This window comes from Alternaria triticimaculans, assembly GCF_023758025.1.
Source record: "Alternaria triticimaculans strain BMP 0046 chromosome Unknown scaffold_8, whole genome shotgun sequence".
Classification (NCBI taxonomy): Eukaryota; Fungi; Ascomycota; class Dothideomycetes; order Pleosporales; family Pleosporaceae; genus Alternaria; species Alternaria triticimaculans.
The window spans coordinates 1,255,909-1,274,069 of NW_026055965.1; the positions used below are offsets into that span (position 1 = coordinate 1,255,909).

At 52.5% G+C, this 18,161-nt stretch overlaps 7 protein-coding genes across 7 annotated transcripts; 3 read left to right on the forward strand and 4 right to left on the reverse strand.

Annotated features, from left to right (window-relative positions):
- Window positions 1–1,567: 1,567 nt before the first annotated feature.
- SUB2 (Suppressor of the cold-sensitive snRNP biogenesis mutant brr1-1) lies at window positions 1,568–3,408 on the reverse strand (the record flags this gene model as incomplete). The annotated part of the gene is made up of 4 exons (XM_049366946.1): window positions 1,568–1,874; window positions 1,927–2,287; window positions 2,336–2,752; window positions 3,177–3,408. The coding sequence occupies 4 exons, from the start codon at window positions 3,406–3,408 to the stop codon at window positions 1,568–1,570; spliced, it is 1,317 nt and encodes a 438-aa protein (XP_049221652.1).
- A 4,347-nt stretch (window positions 3,409–7,755) lies between these two features.
- Window positions 7,756–9,846, reverse strand: J4E78_006335 (uncharacterized protein; the record flags this gene model as incomplete). The annotated part of the gene is made up of 4 exons (XM_049366947.1): window positions 7,756–8,944; window positions 8,996–9,414; window positions 9,463–9,716; window positions 9,843–9,846. 4 exons carry the CDS (start codon window positions 9,844–9,846, stop codon window positions 7,756–7,758), a joined length of 1,866 nt encoding a protein of 621 aa, XP_049221653.1.
- A 392-nt stretch (window positions 9,847–10,238) lies between these two features.
- Window positions 10,239–11,296, reverse strand: J4E78_006336 (uncharacterized protein; the record flags this gene model as incomplete). The annotated part of the gene is made up of 3 exons (XM_049366948.1): window positions 10,239–10,479; window positions 10,530–11,069; window positions 11,250–11,296. The coding sequence occupies 3 exons, from the start codon at window positions 11,294–11,296 to the stop codon at window positions 10,239–10,241; spliced, it is 828 nt and encodes a 275-aa protein (XP_049221654.1).
- A 931-nt stretch (window positions 11,297–12,227) lies between these two features.
- Window positions 12,228–13,812, forward strand: J4E78_006337 (uncharacterized protein; the record flags this gene model as incomplete). Its single annotated transcript, XM_049366949.1, has 3 exons — window positions 12,228–12,663; window positions 12,732–12,988; window positions 13,039–13,812. The coding sequence occupies 3 exons, from the start codon at window positions 12,228–12,230 to the stop codon at window positions 13,810–13,812; spliced, it is 1,467 nt and encodes a 488-aa protein (XP_049221655.1).
- Window positions 13,813–14,176: 364 nt separating this feature from the next.
- Window positions 14,177–16,149, forward strand: J4E78_006338 (uncharacterized protein; the record flags this gene model as incomplete). Its single annotated transcript, XM_049366950.1, has 4 exons — window positions 14,177–14,184; window positions 14,321–14,348; window positions 14,444–14,551; window positions 14,884–16,149. 4 exons carry the CDS (start codon window positions 14,177–14,179, stop codon window positions 16,147–16,149), a joined length of 1,410 nt encoding a protein of 469 aa, XP_049221656.1.
- A 156-nt stretch (window positions 16,150–16,305) lies between these two features.
- J4E78_006339 (uncharacterized protein) lies at window positions 16,306–16,967 on the reverse strand (the record flags this gene model as incomplete). Its single annotated transcript, XM_049366951.1, has 2 exons — window positions 16,306–16,843; window positions 16,894–16,967. 2 exons carry the CDS (start codon window positions 16,965–16,967, stop codon window positions 16,306–16,308), a joined length of 612 nt encoding a protein of 203 aa, XP_049221657.1.
- A 401-nt stretch (window positions 16,968–17,368) lies between these two features.
- J4E78_006340 (uncharacterized protein) lies at window positions 17,369–18,090 on the forward strand (the record flags this gene model as incomplete). Its single annotated transcript, XM_049366952.1, has 3 exons — window positions 17,369–17,415; window positions 17,467–17,536; window positions 17,593–18,090. 3 exons carry the CDS (start codon window positions 17,369–17,371, stop codon window positions 18,088–18,090), a joined length of 615 nt encoding a protein of 204 aa, XP_049221658.1.
- Between the last annotated feature and the right edge of the window lie 71 nt (window positions 18,091–18,161).

The window sequence follows — 18,161 nt, forward strand, 5'->3', positions numbered from 1 at the left end:
ACTCACCAATCGTCTCGTTTAGGGGCACCCGCGACTCTGATCGCTTGCTCGGAACCTGTCGCAGCCGTGCTCTATGCTCCGCAACCATATTTCGACGTCTATCAAATCTTATTGATGTGATATGCAAGTACGGACACGCCGTTGATGCTCGAACGGGAGTTGCAGAAGCGAGATGAGCTTTGGTAGCAGCCCTTGCCCGTGAGAGCGCATATGGAACCCGCAGGCATCCCGCCAACTTTTCTCCGCTGACCTGCCGCACCAACAACTGTGCTCATATCGGATATGAGTAATCTATGCGATACCCATAGTATAGCCAGACGTAGTATACACCAAGTGGAGAGCGAATCTTATGTCATGTTCTGGTAATGTATCGGCTCGTAGATCGGTACATGTTCCCCGTGAACATATAGACTGGGGGCTTGCTTATAGCTGATATGCGGCTCGGGGCCCGCGATCTAGAGAAGAGAAGCTGTTTGCTGATCTACATTCGTAAAGCACAGTCTCTGTTGCAGCGACTCTATCATCCTCGCTACAAGATTGGCCGACTATTTTACAAGTTTTTAAAGAGGATTGCATGAGTCTAGTAGGCACAACACGAAATACCGAAGCCTTCAAGCTCATGGTAGGATCATGCCGTTTCCGAAACCAAGCCATTGCTAGAATTTGTAGTCGCGTTTGCTGTATGGTGTTCTGGCTGGTCGGTTCCAGATGGAACATTGACACGCAACTCCACAGCTTTTCGATACCGCTCAGAGTAGGCTGAACGTCTATCGCATAGTGAAACCACATATAAACTCCCCGCACAACCTCGAGAGCAAGCAAACATGTATCTAGCAGCCTTTCCCTACACAAACACGTCTCAGCCCTCGGTAACACCATGAAAGCAACCTTCATGTACACCAGACTCCCGTCCCACGCGTTCGGTAAACCATCCCCAAGCCATCTGTACTTTTCTCTACCAAAATGCACATATACCCTTTCCAGACAACTGATCTACAGACCCTGAAGCGACGATGGTCGCTTACTGCGGCAGTGGCCGTGGTTGAGGAAGAAGCAAGACGGGAAAAGCCCTCTTCTAGCCTCCACGCTCGAGCACTAATGAGCCTATAATTAGGATTACGCTGAGAGAGACAGAGCTTCGGACTCCGATGTCCTTTCCATTCTTCTTTAGCACGCGGCACTCTTCGGAAGCAGGGCGTGTTGGGCCTGCTTTTGCGATTGCCCTAGCCGAGAAGATGTCGTGCTCAGCCAAAGCAATGCGGGTAGGAGAAAAAGAAACGAGGTACAGTGTCATGCTCGTGCTCGTTGTCTAGAGCGTCGGAACGTTGAGATCACATTTGCGCAAAAGAAGTCATTGTGGACAGAAGATTCGCATATCAATTTCTTTGGTTCCTCTCATAGTGAGATAATAACTCTTGAAGACTGGAATTCAGAACAGCCTTCACCAACTTAAGAACCACCTTGCGCCGTTGCTTACGTGTTCATTGCACCGAAGGTCAATCGTGACTTTTGTCCAAAAGAAAGAACCCTCTCCTGCACCTTTTCCGTCACTCCGTCCGGGCGGATTTTAGTTGTCCATGTAGGTGGACGAGTTGATACCATCCTCGGGGAACTCAGGAAGCTCGACCTGGAAGCGCTCCTCGATCGACTTGAGGACAGCCTCGTCGTCTGGGCTGCTCACAAACGAGATACTGAGACCCTTGGTTCCGAAACGACCGGCACGACCGACGCGGTGGAGGTAGGCATCGGCCTTGTCGGGCATGTCGTAGTTGATGGCCACGTTGATGCGCTCGACGTCGATACCACGACCGAAGATGTCGGTGGAGACACAGATACGGGTCTGGAACTCCTTGAACTCTTTGTAGCGCTTGATACTAGAAAAGAATTAGTTTTGAGCTAGCAAGTGGGGTACATTTGAGTACATACCGCTCTTCTTGGCTGATGCCAGAGTGGACAGCAGTGCTGGGGAAGTTGCACTCGCGGAGAAGCTTGTCGAGCTCAGAGCAGCGCAGAGTCGAGCGAACGAAGATGATGACCTGGTTGAACTCCAAGCTGTCGAGAAGGTCGTTAAGCTTCCGGTTCTTCTCCTTCTCGTCAAGCTTCATGTAGTACTGCTGGAGACCGTGAAGCGTCAACTTCTTCTCGTCATCGACGTAGATCTCGAGCGGGTTCTGCATGAACTTCTTGCAGACAACGCGCACCTCCTTGTTGAGGGTGGCGGAGAACATCATCACCTGCTTGTGCTGGGGTGTAGCGCGGAAGATGGCTTGAACGTCGTTGCGCATGTCTGTCAACTGTTAGCGGAAGTCGGTCAAGACAGATGGTTTGTACTAACCGGGCTGGTCCAACATCTTGTCACACTCATCGAGGACGAAGTGCTTCAGGTTGGCAAGGCGGAGATGCCTATCGCGGACGAGGGCGTTGATACGACCGGGAGTACCGACGATGATGTGAGGGTGGGTGTCCTTGTTGCTAAGGAGCTCGATGTCCTTCTGAACGGGAGTTCCTCCGTAGAAGACACCAACCTTGACGTCAGGCAAGAACTTGGCGAAGCGGTTGTACTCGTTGCGAATCTGGTAGGCCAACTCGCGAGTGTGGCACATGACCAGGATAGTGGCGGTACCGGGTTCGGGCTTCTCGTCCATCTGCTGGAGGGTTGCGAGAACGAAGACGGCGGTCTTTCCGAGACCGGACTTGGCCTGGCAGAGGACATCGTTTCCTAGGATGGCCTGTGGAATGGTAACTTGCTGGACTGTAGGGCACACGTTATGTCAGAATGGTCTTTAAAACGGTCGAAACGAAGCGTGGGAAGCGAAGCGTCCGTCCATCTTGTGTAGCCGAGGTTTTCCATCTAGCGCGCGTGCCAGTCTGTCTATCCTCCCCATACGCTCAATGGTGTACCTCCTCCTATACACCCGCAACATGCACTCCTCCTCTGAAACCAGTCCTTCGGGACCACGGTAGTGAGCCAATAGGCACCACTGGCTTCTCGATGCATATACCGGTGCGCCTGCGAAATGCAGTGCGCGTCGACGCTCGTGGGTAGCGGAAGGCACTCGGTCCCTCGCCACTTTGCTCGAATATAGACAGACCAGGCCGCATTACAGATAGTGCTCGTTTCGTAGATGGACAGACGCTTGTAGGTGGATAAGGCTGAGGGGAATTATTAGACTAACCCTCGGAAGGATGTTCGAAGCCACAGTCCGTGATTGCTCGTACGAGCTCGTCCTTGAGCAAGAAGTCGCGGAAACCGGTCGAGTGGATGCCGACGTAGCTGCCCTTCTTGTCGCCTGCAGCATCACCGGCGGTGACGCCGCCCTTGGTTGCAGCTGCGCTGCCGTTGGCGGGCGCATCAGTCGTCTGGATCTCCTCGTCGGAGTAGTCGATGAGATCTTCCTCGTGAGACATGATGGATTATGTGTCCGTGTAGGAGTGTGTGTGGTGTGTAGAGTCGGTGATTGCGCGTGTCGCAAGTAAGGCTGCCAAACAAAGTGGAGTCGCGACGATACCGGGGCGAGGTATTATACTAAGAGCTACGAGTAGAAGAGATCAGCAGTTGTTTCGCGATTTCACGATAACGCGAATTCGACGAGGTTGCTGTGGCTTGAGAGGTTCGTGGTGGGCGGTGGACAAGAGCGGTCGCCGCGCTGATGTCGAGGTAAAAAGCTCGGGGCGCCTTGCTGGGCGCGCGCTAGGCCGCAAGCGGACTGCTCTGAATCACGACCCACCACTGCAAATCCTCTGACCTTCTATCATCTATCTGTGAAACCGTAATTTACGTAGCAGGCCAGACGACAATACAGCGGCGCATCATGAGCAAGGTCAAAGCACCAAAGACGAAGGGCATCCCGAACAAGCATCTGCACGCCCGCTCGACTTTTCTCTACCAAGCAGCCACATATCTGACGCTGCAAACGGCTACGCAAGAGGACGTCGCAGCTTGTGTCGCACGAGACAAAGATGATCGATCGATCGAGACCCAGCGACCTTCGCCGTTGGCACTCGAACTCGGATCCGATCTTCAACAGGTATCACGGAAAGGTCAGCTACGGCTGGCTGTCGACTTGAAGCGCTCCATGTGCAAAAGTTGTAATACAGTCCTTGTTCCTGGACGCACTCTTACTCAAAATATTGAAAATCCCAGCAAAGGCGGTAAGAAGCCTTGGGCAGATGTACTCGTCATTACTTGTCTTATTTGTGGCGGAAAGAAGCGGTTTCCAGTGGGCGCAACGAAACAACTCAGGAAGGCTAAGAGGATCACAACGCATACAAGTCCGTTGTCAAAAACTGCTTCGGAAGATGGCCAATGCTCAGAAACTACCTTTGCGACGGGTACTGACTGACTTGACGTCACGTTGTGGTTTATTCCACTCATTTGCTACATGCCACGCCGGAATTGCTCAATTGAGGAACCCATGAAGGCCTCCAGAACTCCCGAATCGATTCACCAGGAAAAATTTGAGAGCTGCTATGGCTCAGACCGCGGAGATCACAGTGAAATACACAGGAGCATTTGCCGCCTCTGAAATATGGTCGTTCAACGCACGTCCAGTTACGCCACGAAGGGATCTAAAGTTTCGCATGGACAATTTCTCCAGTCAAAAATCCGAGCGAAAACATCGCATGGGAACAACTTGATCTTCACCAACCGTTCTCCTCAACGTAAACGATCATGGATAGTCAAGCTCCCAAGGAAAGCATCTCGCCTCTCCAGTCTCTGCCACAAGAGATCCTGTCAAGCGTCTGCAGTTACCTACCGCAAGGGGCTCTCTACCAACTAACCCTCGTCAACAAAAATATCGGTCAGCGCGTAGTACCAGCCCTGTACGGTTCCTTCAGCCAAAATGGAGGCGACAGCATGCAAGTTCGACAGTACTTCAGAACCGCGGTGCGGGAGCCTGAGTTAGCTGAGCATCTTCGCGAGGTTACTATTCAGGGTTCTATCAATTTAACCCACAAGCAAGTGCGGAAATGCCTCCGGAAATTGGACAAAGAGAGCTGGGCTCATCGGCTTCACGAAAATCATCCTCACCTCGCTTACGATTATTTTTCGTATGGACCGGACCTGGCCATTGCTCTGTTACTGAGCTTGGAACCCAAGATACACTCTATTCGTGCTCTGCATCCTCCGAACCCCATAAAGAAAGGGAACTCATTTAAACTCCCTATCTATCTCGAACCCATTCGAGGCATTCTAGCAGCAGGCTCTCCACTGCCGCAATGGACCAATGATTTATCCACGTTAGAGATCACCCTTCGGACCACATCATGGCAGTGTATTGCCCCGCTGTTCCAGCTACCGGTACTCAAGACGCTGATTCTGAGTGGTGGAGGTGGATTCCACATGGCTACTAAAAATATGGAAGCTGCGATCCATTCGTCACCGATCGAAGTACTTGACTTTGAAAGGTGCGCGGTCCCATTGACGACCATTGCACAAGCTGTATCTGCTTGCAAGTCACTGCGTGTCCTACGACATAGCGATTGCGACAATTGGGCGGCAGCTGATCATTTGCATTTACTCCAGCAGTTATATGAGCACGCGAGCACGCTGTCCACCCTCAAAACGTGCTGCTGGCACGCCCCCAAGAGCCCTTCAACTAAAGATATGGTACTGGCGGACTTCACTGCTCTAAAAGAGCTCGAGGTGCACTACTCTCATGTCGAAGATAACCTCTTACCGCCAAACCTTTGCCGGCTCGTCGTATGCGCAACTACTCGCGACAGAGAATGCATCATGAAAGACATGGAAACACTCGCACAAAAGCTCAGCAAGCGATCAAACCTCGACGTAACACTGAAGTATCGGCACTACAGGAAGTTAAACTACAAGCTTCCAAAACTAAGCGAACTGCCATCTGTGTTCGCTAAGTCTGATCTCAATCTGTCGCTTTACGTGTATCCTGTTGTCGGCTCATCATGTAAGTTGCCCGCAGTAACGTCCCTTTAGAACGAGCTAACAGTCAGAGTAGGGTACTTGATCGCCAAGTTCGATCACCGCGCTGCATGGTTGTCGCAGAGACCTAGCGAAACAGGCGCAAAAGAGTTGAGAGCTTGGTCAAAGCGATTAGATACGACGTACAATTATCGGGACATTGTGCTCGAGGAGATCAAATGTATGGTCGAAAAGCACGAGAACCTTTGGAATAGCAAGGACTACGATCTCGACTTCATGCTACCGTATCTGTTCAGAAATAGGTACAAGGTCTGAAGAGGAAGTCAGTTGACACGAAGATGCGAGCGGAAGGATGGATCTGTCACGAATGGGAAGGTGGATTGGAAGAGTAATGAATGGTAGCTCTTTCTCCAAACTGAACCTCGCTTTAAACACATCACCGGCGCTATCTCTACGGTCATGATCCTAGTTACCTTCATCATCTACTACTCACCACTTATACCTCACCGCTCGTGAACATTTCAATACCGACTCATAAAACTCCCATCGTCTTGACCTACCAACCTTCCACCCCAATACCTAGATTTCCTACATCTCAATCACAGCGCCTCCTCATGACCTCTAACAACTCTGGCGACGGCGACGGCAACGCCTTCGACCCCACAGCTAACAGCGAGGTCTACAATGAACGCCACACCGACGAAAACGTCCACAAGACCGGTGAAAGGATGACTATGCTCGATATCTGCATGCTCGTTCCCTTAGCCCCCTTTGTGGCACTCGCGATCGCGCCCGATGTGGGAATTATTGTCGCAGGTGAGTAAATCACCGTAGAGCGCTTTGTATAACGGCCTCTTTGCTAACCAAGTACCCAGAATTATTTAAAGCAGCTGGGCGGTCAGTCAAAGGCCGGATACGGGCGCACCAGGATTCAAGGGCCAGAAAGTGGCTGGGTGAAGCTGTCACTTGAGTGAGCAGGAGAGAGAAAGTGAACAGGTCATAGTCTTTATTTGCTCTGTCCTATAATGCTGTGTTAGATTAGTCTTCCTCAATACAGCTATACATCTCTTTGGTGTAACGAGCTCTAAGACTAGACTAGAGATAAACGTTATTACCTTTGTACCTAGGCTGCTAGGAGTCGCTTAATTGTGCAAGTGAAGTCTATTCCAAAATCATCGTAAGAGCCTTGTGCTGTGTTCTCCATCCGGTTCACTTTCACCACTCACCACTCACATCTCACTGACCGCAGCTTCTTCAAAAGCCACCAACAAAATGTAGATCTTATCGCCTCAGCGACCTCCCATTTGACAATCCAAAGCTTCGCATGCTACCTACAACAACCTTGAAAACACGAAGATGAACTCTGGTTCTCTACTTCTGGAAGCGTTCTGCCAGATCCCTCTCGCTCTCGCACAACTCTATGGTGGTAAAACTCGACCCCTCCCTACGAATCTATGAAGTCAGAGACTAACAGATCGAAGTCCCGATTACTACGTCTTTGGTAGCCATCACGGTGATGTGTGAGGAAGTTGCTCACGCGGCAAAGAACAACTCCAACCAATACGATGGACAGAAATGGCACCACTGGCCGGGTTATCCCGTCGGAACTATCGTTTGCACTGTCGATGGGGAGTGTGCGGAGATCAAAATACGGAAGTGAGGAGCTGATCTCACAGCCATCATGACGTGGTGACCAGTACCCTGGATCGATTACGAAAAGCAAACCTCTGAACCAATCGCCAGACTTGCACACAGGCACAAAGACAAAGGAAGTGTACAAAACTTCGATCTGAAGATGATTATATCGATTTACGCGTATATGTAATCTACCTATACAGCGTATAAGTGTATTCCATCTTCTACACCCCCAACACACCCCTCAACCCCCTAACCTTCCCCCTCAAATCCCCATACCCCAACCAAACAATCCCCTCCGCCATCTTCCACGCCTTCTCTCCCGCTCCCTCTCCCCTAAGCGGAATATCCATAGGCGGCGGAATCGCCGTCTTGATCCCCGCCCAAGCCCACCGATCCCTCGTAATACTCTTCTGATTACACAGACTCCTCAGTCCTTCTTTCCCGGCAAAGCGCCCATAGCCACTACCCTTTGTACCGCCAAACGGCATCTGAACCATGTAGTAGACTGCAAAGTCGTTGACGGCAACCATGCCGGCTTGTAGGGAGCGGACGACGAGTTCGAGGTCGCGGGTCGAGGTGCCGAAGACGGAGGAGCCGAGGGCGTACGTGGTGCTGTTCGCGATTGTGATGGCGTCTGTGACAGACTCGGCGCGCATGAGGAGGAAGACGGGGGCGAAGAGTTCGGTTTGTGCGATCTTCATGGTTGGTGTTACGTCGGCGATGAAGGTAGGTGTGAAGTAGTGACCTTGGGGGTGATCGGGATGGGTGTAGCGTTTTCCACCTGCTAGTAGGCGGGCGCCGTTATTGACGGCATCTTGGATGAGCTCTTCGAGCTTCGTGTAACTCGCGTCGGAAATCGATGCGCCGATGTCGATGGGTGTGTCTGAGGTGTTGTTGAGAATGGAGCCTGGACGGAGTGCCTGTATCTTGGGTGTGAGGTACTCGATGAAGCGGTCGTAGACTTTGGGTAGGGCGATTACGCGCTCGATGCCGATACAGTTCTGGCCTGCAGACTGGAATGTGCCCCTCATGAGGATACTGGCAACGCGCTTGAAGTCGCTGTTGGACAGGTCATCCAGTACTATCGCCGGGTCTTTGCCGCCCAATTCTACGCACACTGGTGTCAGTGCCTTCGCCGCCGATGCGCAAACATGGTGTGCTACCGGTCGCGATCCAATAAAGGTTATGTGTGATATCGACGGATGCGAAGTAAGATGATCGGCGACGTCAGGCCAGCAGACGACAGACTGAACGATGTCGGGCGAATGACCGCATGCTTCAAGGGCGCGAGTAGCAATTGAAGCGAAGTATGACGAGGACCAGGCAGTCGCTTCCGAGCCTTTGACGATGATGGCATTACCGGCGAAGATGGAGGCTATTACGGGGCTTATGAGATTGTGGAAGGGGTAGCTGTAGTATTGTTAGCCGCAATAATTTAATCGAGTGACGTTTGATACTTACTTCCAGCTCACGCAAGCCGCAACGACGCCCAGCGGCTCATAAACAACCTTATTCCACTTGTACATCATGAGGAAGTTGGTGTCTCTCTTCTCAGCCTTCAGGCTCTTTTCGCCATGTTTAATCGTCCACCTCAGCTTCTCCACCGTCACCAGAATCTCGCCCAGGCTCGCGTCTACCATGGTCTTGCCAGAGTCCAGACATGCGACCCGCGCAATCTCTTCTTGGTTCTCCAGGATGAACTTGAGCATAGTGCGCAGCACCTTTCGCCGCCTGAGGAAGCTTGTCTGAGCCCATTGTACCTGGGCTGCCTTGGCTTTGGCGATTGCGCGGTCGATGCCGTCGGCTGTGGAGGGGTTGATGCGCCCGAGGGCTTCACCAGTCGCGGGAGCGTAGCATTGGATCAGGGAAGAGCCCGGTACCTGCTGAAGTCAGTCACCGAAACCGAAACCTGGGGAGTACATGTGCACCTTCAACTGCGGCTTCTCAAGCACCTGGCCCTTCCATCCTTTGCGAGCCTGCTCAGGTGTGTCGACTTCATACTTGACAGGCTCCTCGGGATCAGCACGACAAGTAATCCAGATGAAAGAGAGTGCGGCTATCCAGAGTGCGCCATACAAGGCGACATTGAAGTCGTTGTCAGCGCGTGCGGTAATGCGGTCCATGTTGCCGATGACGGTCTGACCAGATGGCGCGTGGTCCAAGAAAGTCCGATCCTGGCCGCCTGGACCCTGAAACGCCATCCCAACACGGATGCGCTAAGACGCGTGGTCATCTGAAACTACTGCAGGCGTCGAGGGCATACTTCACCGGACGAATCACTCCTCAACCCCATTTCCAATTCCCATACTCATGCTCGGTCAGACATTCCCGAGCGAATTGCGTAGAGCTTCCTACTTACGCTGTCAGGCAATTTGGAAGAAGTGTTGATTGCAGTGGAAGACGTCCCGTAGCCACTCAGGGCGCTTTTCTGTGAACTGCCATCCATAAGCCTATGTGACAGCTGCGTAAGTCACGTTCTTGACTTCATCAGGTCTAAGGCTCTTCTGTTGTGGTGACATCCGCAATCATGGACAACTCGCGCTAAGGTAGACCACGGTCAGCAACAAAGGTAGATGTTCACTGATGGTATTGCTCGTCATAAGATTTGATCTCATATATCATACATCCTTCATAGCCACGGTTTCCTGTCCATGGGCCTTTGTGCTCTTCTGATCCTCCAACAACTTAACCCTTGAACCCGCACTTACTTTGCGTTGTTCTTGGGCGCCTCAGTAGGTGGTCCGTCAGGCGTGGTGTAACACCTGGTCATGCCACCATCGATGACGAAATCGGTGCCGTTGACGAAGCTGCTCTCATCGCTGGCAAGGAAGAGGACACCCTGCGCCTGCTCGATGGCCTCACCGAAACGACCCGTGGGGAAGTGGACTTCGCGACGGTGACGCTTAGCCTGGTCGTCACCAAGCCAATCTTGCAGGAGTGGTGTGCTGTTACTGTCAGTATATCACAAGTAGCAAATGGTTGGGAGTGAACCTACTTCAACGGTGCTGGGCATAGCGCGTTGAACCTGAAGCCCTCACGTGCGTGAACCATAGCCAACTCGCGTGTCATGGCCAGTACGGCACCCTTGCTGGCGGTGTATGCGAGCTGAGGTGTTGCGCTACCGACTAATGCGACAACGCTGGCGGTGTTGATGACACTGGTCTTCTTCTTGCCGTTCTTTCTGAAGCTGTTGACTGCGTGCTTGCAGCCGAACCAGACACCCTTGACGTTGATGGCTTGTGTCAGGTCCCAGATTTTCTCGGGTGTGTTGACAGCGTCATCGTCGTCTGAGTGCATAATGCCTGCGTTGTTGAACAGTACATCCAGACCACCCCATGAGTCCACGTGCTCAACCATAGCCTGTACGTCGGCCTCCTTGGAAACATCGGTAATCTTCGTCTCGACCTTCTTGGCCTCTGGGACTATCTCTTTCAGCTTGGCCGAAGCCTTCTCCAGGGCTGGGCCTGAAATATCAGAGAGGAGGACATTGGCGCCTTCCCGAGCAAAAAGAATGGCAGTCTCGAGACCGATACCGCTAGTGATCGTCAGTAGGAAGTTGCGGTATGCGGTATGATTCTGTGCGTGCTGCTCCCCGCGTTGAAAAATGAACACATCGGCGTTGAAGCCAGTAACGAAACATGGTCAAAAGGGTAGATGGCTGCAAAAGAAATGCTGGTAGGAAATGTGTCGTGGTACGTGCGGGATCGGTGCTTACCCAGCGCCTCCAGTGATGATGCAGTTCTTGCCTTCAAGACGACCCATGTTGAATGTTTGGTCTGGTTATTGTGCTGATAGAAGTGTAGTGAAGGTGCTGCAATGCGGTTAATGGATATGAAGGGTGAGGCAAAGTTTTGTGGAAGCTGTGAGATATGACTAATATTTTGCTAGAGGGAGCGTCATGAGAACAGCACACGGGCCTGTGAATGGGGAAGGTTTGCCAAAGGCGCAAACAGTACCAGTCTCCACACTCACCTATGAATCGGACTTTGCAGTGCGGGCTGGCGTATGAGGAGCGTCGTCGGAATGGAGAGTGCGAGGAGATGGAGATGACGGACGGGTAGTCTCGGACAGCTCACAAGTCATTCAAACATCAAGGGTCCCGAAATCGGCCCATTGCATTGATAGACTACGATAAGGGCGGGCTATCGCGTTGGCGGCTGTCATCTTTGGGCACACGACGAAGGAGCGGTGGGCGAAGGCACGATAGCAGCCTCGAATTAACAACTGTCCTACACGGCATGGATGCGCCAAACGCCGTCACGCGTCAGGGCTGATGAAGTATGGCCACTACCCCGCCATGATGGATGACGTGCGTGTTCGCCCGTCTCTTGTATGCCGGCGCATCATCACGTTGTCGCATAGGGATTCATGTTGTCGCATTGGGAGGGTGTCGAGGTGTCGCGTAGGAGAGAGATAGCACACATACGCGTGACTATGCAAGATATAGCCTGTACGCGCATGCAAGGCCAGGCTATGATGTCGTTGGATGCATCGCAGCCCGCATCCCGATAACCCCTCATTGGCCCACCCCAGCTGTCCCGCCTATCGCATCCCAAACGCCTTGGGCCCTTAAACTCTCTATCCGCGCAAACCTGATTGCGACGCGATATCTCGTACCCACGACACGACGCTCCTTTCACCCATACAGCGTAAGCTTCAACAGCTACATCTGCCCGCCCCCTTCATCCTCACCATGGCCGCCGAATTCGATGCCTCCAAGCTGACGGCCGAGCAACTGCCCGAACTCCTCAAAAATGACCTTGCAGTCAAGGTCGCGGGCATCGATGTCGACGGCGTCCTGCGCGGAAAGCTCATGGCCAAGAAAAAGTTCCTCAGCATAGCCAACGAGGGCTTCGGTTTCTGCTCTGTCATCTTCGGATGGGACATGCACGACCAGACATACTTCAAGGAACTGGCCATCTCCAACAAGGAGAACGGCTACCGCGACTTGCTCGCCATACCCGACCTGACCTCCTTCCGGAGGATACCGTGGGAGGACAACGTGCCCTTCTTCCTCATCAGTTTCCACGACCCGGACACCAAGGGCACCCTCAGCGCATGCCCAAGAAGTCTGTTGAAGCGCGCCGTCGACAAGCTGAAGGAGAATGGATATGGCGCTATGGCTGGTGGTGAGTCCAACGCCAGTTGAAGAGCGGGTGCTGCGCGTCGTCAATGAAGCTGATGTGTTACTGTGTAGCCGAGTATGAGTTCTACCAATTCCGCGCGCCCCAGAGTCACGATGGCTCGGAGAGGAACACGTCGAGCACCGCCGCCTTCTTGCGCGACAACCCCGTCAACTCGCTCCCGAGTCTTACCGAAGGCATGTTCGGATACAGCATCACTCGGCCGGTTCACAACCAAGAGTACTACTACGGCATCTTCAACACATGCGCCCAGTTTGGCTGCGGAATCGAAGGATGGCATACAGAGTCCGGCCCGGGTGTCTTTGAAGCGGTGGGTGTATCAACTCGGGGGCTCGGGCAAAGCAGACTGACACAGCATAGGCTCTCGAATTCGGCGAGATCCAGCAAATGGCTGACAAAGCGTCGCTCTTCAAACTTGTCGTCAAGTCACTCGGATCCAAGTACGGCATAACACCGTGCTTCATGGCAAAGCCGCGCGAGGGTCTCCCAGGAAACAGCGGCCACATGCACGTCTCAATCGTGGACAAAGAAAACAAGAACCTCTTCTACCGAGGCGAAGAGGACAAGAATGCGCCATACTCAGACATCGCGTACCTTTCGGACCTTGGTCGGCATTTCCTCGCGGGTTTGATCGACGGTCTCCCCGACATCATGCCTATTCTCGCACCCAATGTCAACAGCTACAAACGGCTAGTAGAGAATTTCTGGGCACCTGTTACTGTATCATGGGGTCTTGAACATCGCGCCGCGTCCATCCGTCTTATTTCTCCTCCCACCTCTTCTGGTAAGGCAACACGCTTCGAAGTGCGTGTGCCAGGCGCAGACACAAACCCACACTTCGTCCTTGCTGCCATTCTAGCTCTTGGCTGGCGAGGTATCGAGAAGAAGATGGAGATTAGCATACCGCCTCTAGGCAAGGGCGAAGATGTTGGCGGAGAGGCGGATAAGGGCGAGCGCCTAGCCAAGAGCCTGAAGGAGGCCACAGAGCGGTTTATGAGGAAAGAAAGTGTCGCGAGAGAGGTATTTGGCGATCAGTTTGTGGACCACTTTGGCGGCACCAGGCAACATGAGATTAGGCTGTGGGATGAAGCCGTGACTGATTGGGAAGTCAGAAGGTATATCGAGACGGTATAAGTTCTTGTTCGTAAGAAAAGTAAGATTGAGGAAAGAGATGGAATATTTCACAACGTAACCTACTGTTGATTCTACGATACCACATTCCCATCCGCGATACGCGTTGTTCTGCCTCAATATACCTTTTCCAAGAGTCAAATACCAGTTCCAAGACTTCATTTCTAGTAGCACCGGAAGTATTGACGCCCAGAGGAATATATCCGGGAGAATTTCCCGGTGCGTCATTAGCGGCAACGAGAAGTGACACTACACATGCAACTACCTGATCCTACCAAGCACTCCAAGCTTCACTAGAACACACAAGGCTACTCTTCGGCGGGCACTGCGCCGAATACTTGAAGTCTGGGGTAGATCGCCGCTCACGATGCGGAGGTTTTTGATTGCGGGTGCAATTATCCGGCTCAGGCGTGCAGGAATCTGGGAAGGTATTTAAGTCGACAATGTGATGAGGACAATGAAGCTATTGAATGCATTGGGTTCGTCTATAGTCTAAGATGAGGGCATTCAGCTTCGTCGTAGCGTATCTTGCCACGCGTGTAAGTGCTGCAGTAACGAAACGTAGCAGCACAGTACTTTCTTCAAGTACGTCAATCAAGCTTTCTAATTAACGTCTATGTCTTCTCACTAACAGTCCCAATCAGATGCCCAAGATCTTTTCGACTGGTCCATGCACATCCAAGACAATCGCTACGATGCATCCTACAACTTCATCCAATACTCCGACAAAGGACCATGGTCTGTTCGTTTCACAGCGTGGTACGTAGCCGGATTGTTGCACAGAAACCAGGGAGACGATGTGAAGCATGCAGAAGCTTCTATTAGGAATATGTACGTATCATTCGAACATAGAAGAGTCGAAAGAAAAGAAGCTGTAGACTGACGATGAGAACAGACTGGCATGTCAAATGACAGAAGATTTCGACGCTCCATGGTACGGAACCTACAAGTTATCCCCAGATGAACCAGATCCAACGCCCGATTCAGGTTTATACGTACCAAAGATATACGTACGTTGCCCGGCATCTACCATCACAAGCCTCGGCATCCAAGCTAATACACTCCCCCCCGAAGACGACCTACGACCCCAACTGGCGCGACTTCATCGGCACACAACTAATCCAGATCCTCTCTGAATTCCCCTCCCTCCTCGCCCCCTCGCTCATAACCTCCATCGAAGACTCGCTCGAAGTCGCCGCCGTGGGCAGTATGCGCCGCAACGGCACCTACCCCACAATCGACGACAACCTAACAATCGGCTACACGAATCCAGCTATGATGCGCGCTCTCCTCTGCGAATACATCGGCACACGGCGATCCAACTCAACTTTCACGTCTTTCGCGGAAGACCAAGGAAAAAAGATATTACAGTTATTCCAACGAGAAGGCGCGGAGACGGTTAGCGAGTATAACGCGCCTACGTACTACGGGATCGATGTCTGGGCCATGGGTGCGCAGATCAAATACGGTGTTGGTAACTCTAGCATGACGAAGGCGGCGAAGTATATCCTGCCGCGGATGATGGGTGATTTGGCGGATCATCATAATGGGTATCTGGGGAATGTGGTAGGGCCATATGATAGGGCGTATACGAGGGATATCACGCAGCATTCATCCGTTTTGTCCTTGGTACTGTGGGGTCTTTGGGGCAGGGAGCGGACGAGCCAGCCGAAGAAGATGGAGGGGGATTTACTGTTCGATGTTGCGCAAGGGGCCGCTATGGCGCTTGTCCTGGGGGATGTAGAGGAGCTTTTTCCAGCGCATGTGGAAGAGGTGTTTACGACGAGGGACTTCATTGGTAAGCCGAGGTGGCTGAATCGAACGGTCTGGGATGAGCTGGAAGGAGGTGAACCGAGGATCGCGTCGAGTTGGTTGAGCAAAGAGTTGATGATTGGGGGGCAACAGGTGGATGAGGATGTGAACAGAGGGGATCAGTTTGTTCCTGCTATTGTGCATTGGGCGGGTGATAAGGAACACAAGCCTTATCCGCTTAACACCTTCTTTGCCCTTTACCCGTCTGCGTCCTCGATACACGCTATCGCATCGCCGAATCATCTCTCTGTTAGCTACCCGAACCGCACGCAGGAGGGAAGCGAAATCTTCACGTTTGCGCTGTCGAATGTTCCGCCGAGTTGGACGCTGGGAACCGGAAGACGGATTACGGGATTTGAGGATCTGCCGTGTGTGGACATTGAGGTTGAAGCGGAGGGTTTGGTGAAGCAGAATGTGACGTATGGAAGGGCGCTGAGGAACCACCTGTTCTACAATATTTCGTATGTGGTTCCGGAGGATTTCGAGGGTGTGCCGAGGGTGGAGTTGGATATCAAGTATACGTGCTAGCTAGCTGGCGACGTATAATATGTCATGGCTAGCCGTTCGAAGGGCCCGTATCTCCCGCACTCAACTTGTCGTGGCCTGTCAGCAAGTGACCCTTTTCGCCGTTGGATATCAGCCCTTGAATGCTTGGCGCGATGTCGTGGGTTCATTGCTCAAGCATCAGATCTCTTCCATCGCATCCTTCTCGTGTTGCCCAAAGAGCTCTTCTACCAACCCAACGAACTCGGCCATGGCGTCTTTCTCTCCCTCTTTCCCCTCTCCTTCTCTTATGCTCTTCAACGCCTCCATCGCGTCCTTGTCTCCCTTCTTCTGGGTCCAGTACTCTTCCTTCTTCTCCTGCCCTCCATTGAAACCTCCACGTCCACCTCTCCAGGCTCCTCGGCCCCTTCCTCTCATGCCTCTTCCTCGTGAGGCGTTTCGCTCGAGCATGCGCCGCCGGCTCTCAGCTTCGGGATCTGGTTTAATGGTCTTGGCGTATACGCGTTGGAGTGTCGGGAGTAGTGTTGGGTGTGTTTTGAGTAGCTCTTGGAATTTCGGATTCGTTGCTAATACGGAGAAGTCGGTGCGCTGCTTTAGGTAGCGCGGTACTGGGGCGGGAGGAGGTGGTTGTGGGAGGGCTGGTTCTGCTGGCTTTGGGGCGACTGACGTGGTGTCAGGATGTGTTGTTTTGTGCGATTTGAAGCATGATAATGAGCAGCTGTGTGCGATCAGTATTATAGATCGAAGAGATCCCAAATGGCAACGAACTATGGAAGCGCGCAAGTCGGGCACTTGTATTTCTTGGGCTCTGCGCTGCAGACGCCGCAGAGGACTTCTGACATTGCGCTGGTTGTTGGCGGGGATCGCGACTTCAACCTTGGGAAAGAGAAGACGAATGTGTGTAGTAGGAATGGTGGTGCTGGAAGTATCGAAGATGACGTCCGCAATCACTCGCGACTTTTGCGCTCCAAGACGCGTTCCCAATCGGGCTAAATCCCGCGGCGAACTTCCATTGCTCATCACTCCGCCGAGGTTTCCTCCATTGGCTCGTTGACTCTTACAACACAACATGTCTACCGCATCGCCATTACGACAACTTCCCTCACGGTCGCTGGGATCCTGGACTTGCCTGTCGTGCTCTCGCTCGCTCAGTAAGATACCGCGCGCCCGCAATTTCGCAGTGACCGCACGAAGATGGATGAACAGCACAAATCCCGCGCGGCAGCATGGCACCGTGCCAAGAATGGACCAGATGCATGCGCAATATAAGATGAAGAACCGCACAGTCATGTATGTGCAAGTCTCTGGTGACGGAGAGCGCAATCGCTGATCATAGTGTAGGAACTATGTCTTCAGTGTGATAATAGGCTTCACAGCGCTCAGTTATGGCTCAGTACCGTTTTACAAGATGGTATGCTCATAGATCATCACCTTGTCGACAAGAACCCAATCTCACAAATTCTACAGATCTGCCAGGAGACTGGTTGGGGAGGCCAGCCCATAAAGTCAGCGGCCCACGGCGGCGATACTTCCGTCGATCCCTCCGAGCGCCTAAAGCCCGTCGAACACCACCCCCGTATCCGAATCACATTCAACGGCTCCGTATCCGACGTCCTACCCTGGAAGTTCGTTCCTCAACAACGCGAAGTCCGAGTCCTCCCCGGCGAGACCGCCCTCGCTTTCTACACTGCGACCAACAAATCGTCAGAAGATATCATTGGCGTAGCTACATATTCTGTCACACCAGGACAGGTCGCCCCATACTTCAGCAAGATCCAATGTTTCTGCTTCGAAGAGCAGAGACTAAATGCTGGGGAAACGGTGGACATGCCCGTCTTCTTCTACATCGATCCCGAATTCACAAAGGATATTAACATGAAGGGTATTGAGACCGTTACACTGAGCTACACGTTCTTCAAGGCGAAGTATGACAAGGATGGCCATCTGACGCCTGTCCCTATGTGAGGAGGAATTGGGGCATGTACAACATATGTATGCATCACTATGGGATAAGGCCTCTACACGCAACCAGGCGA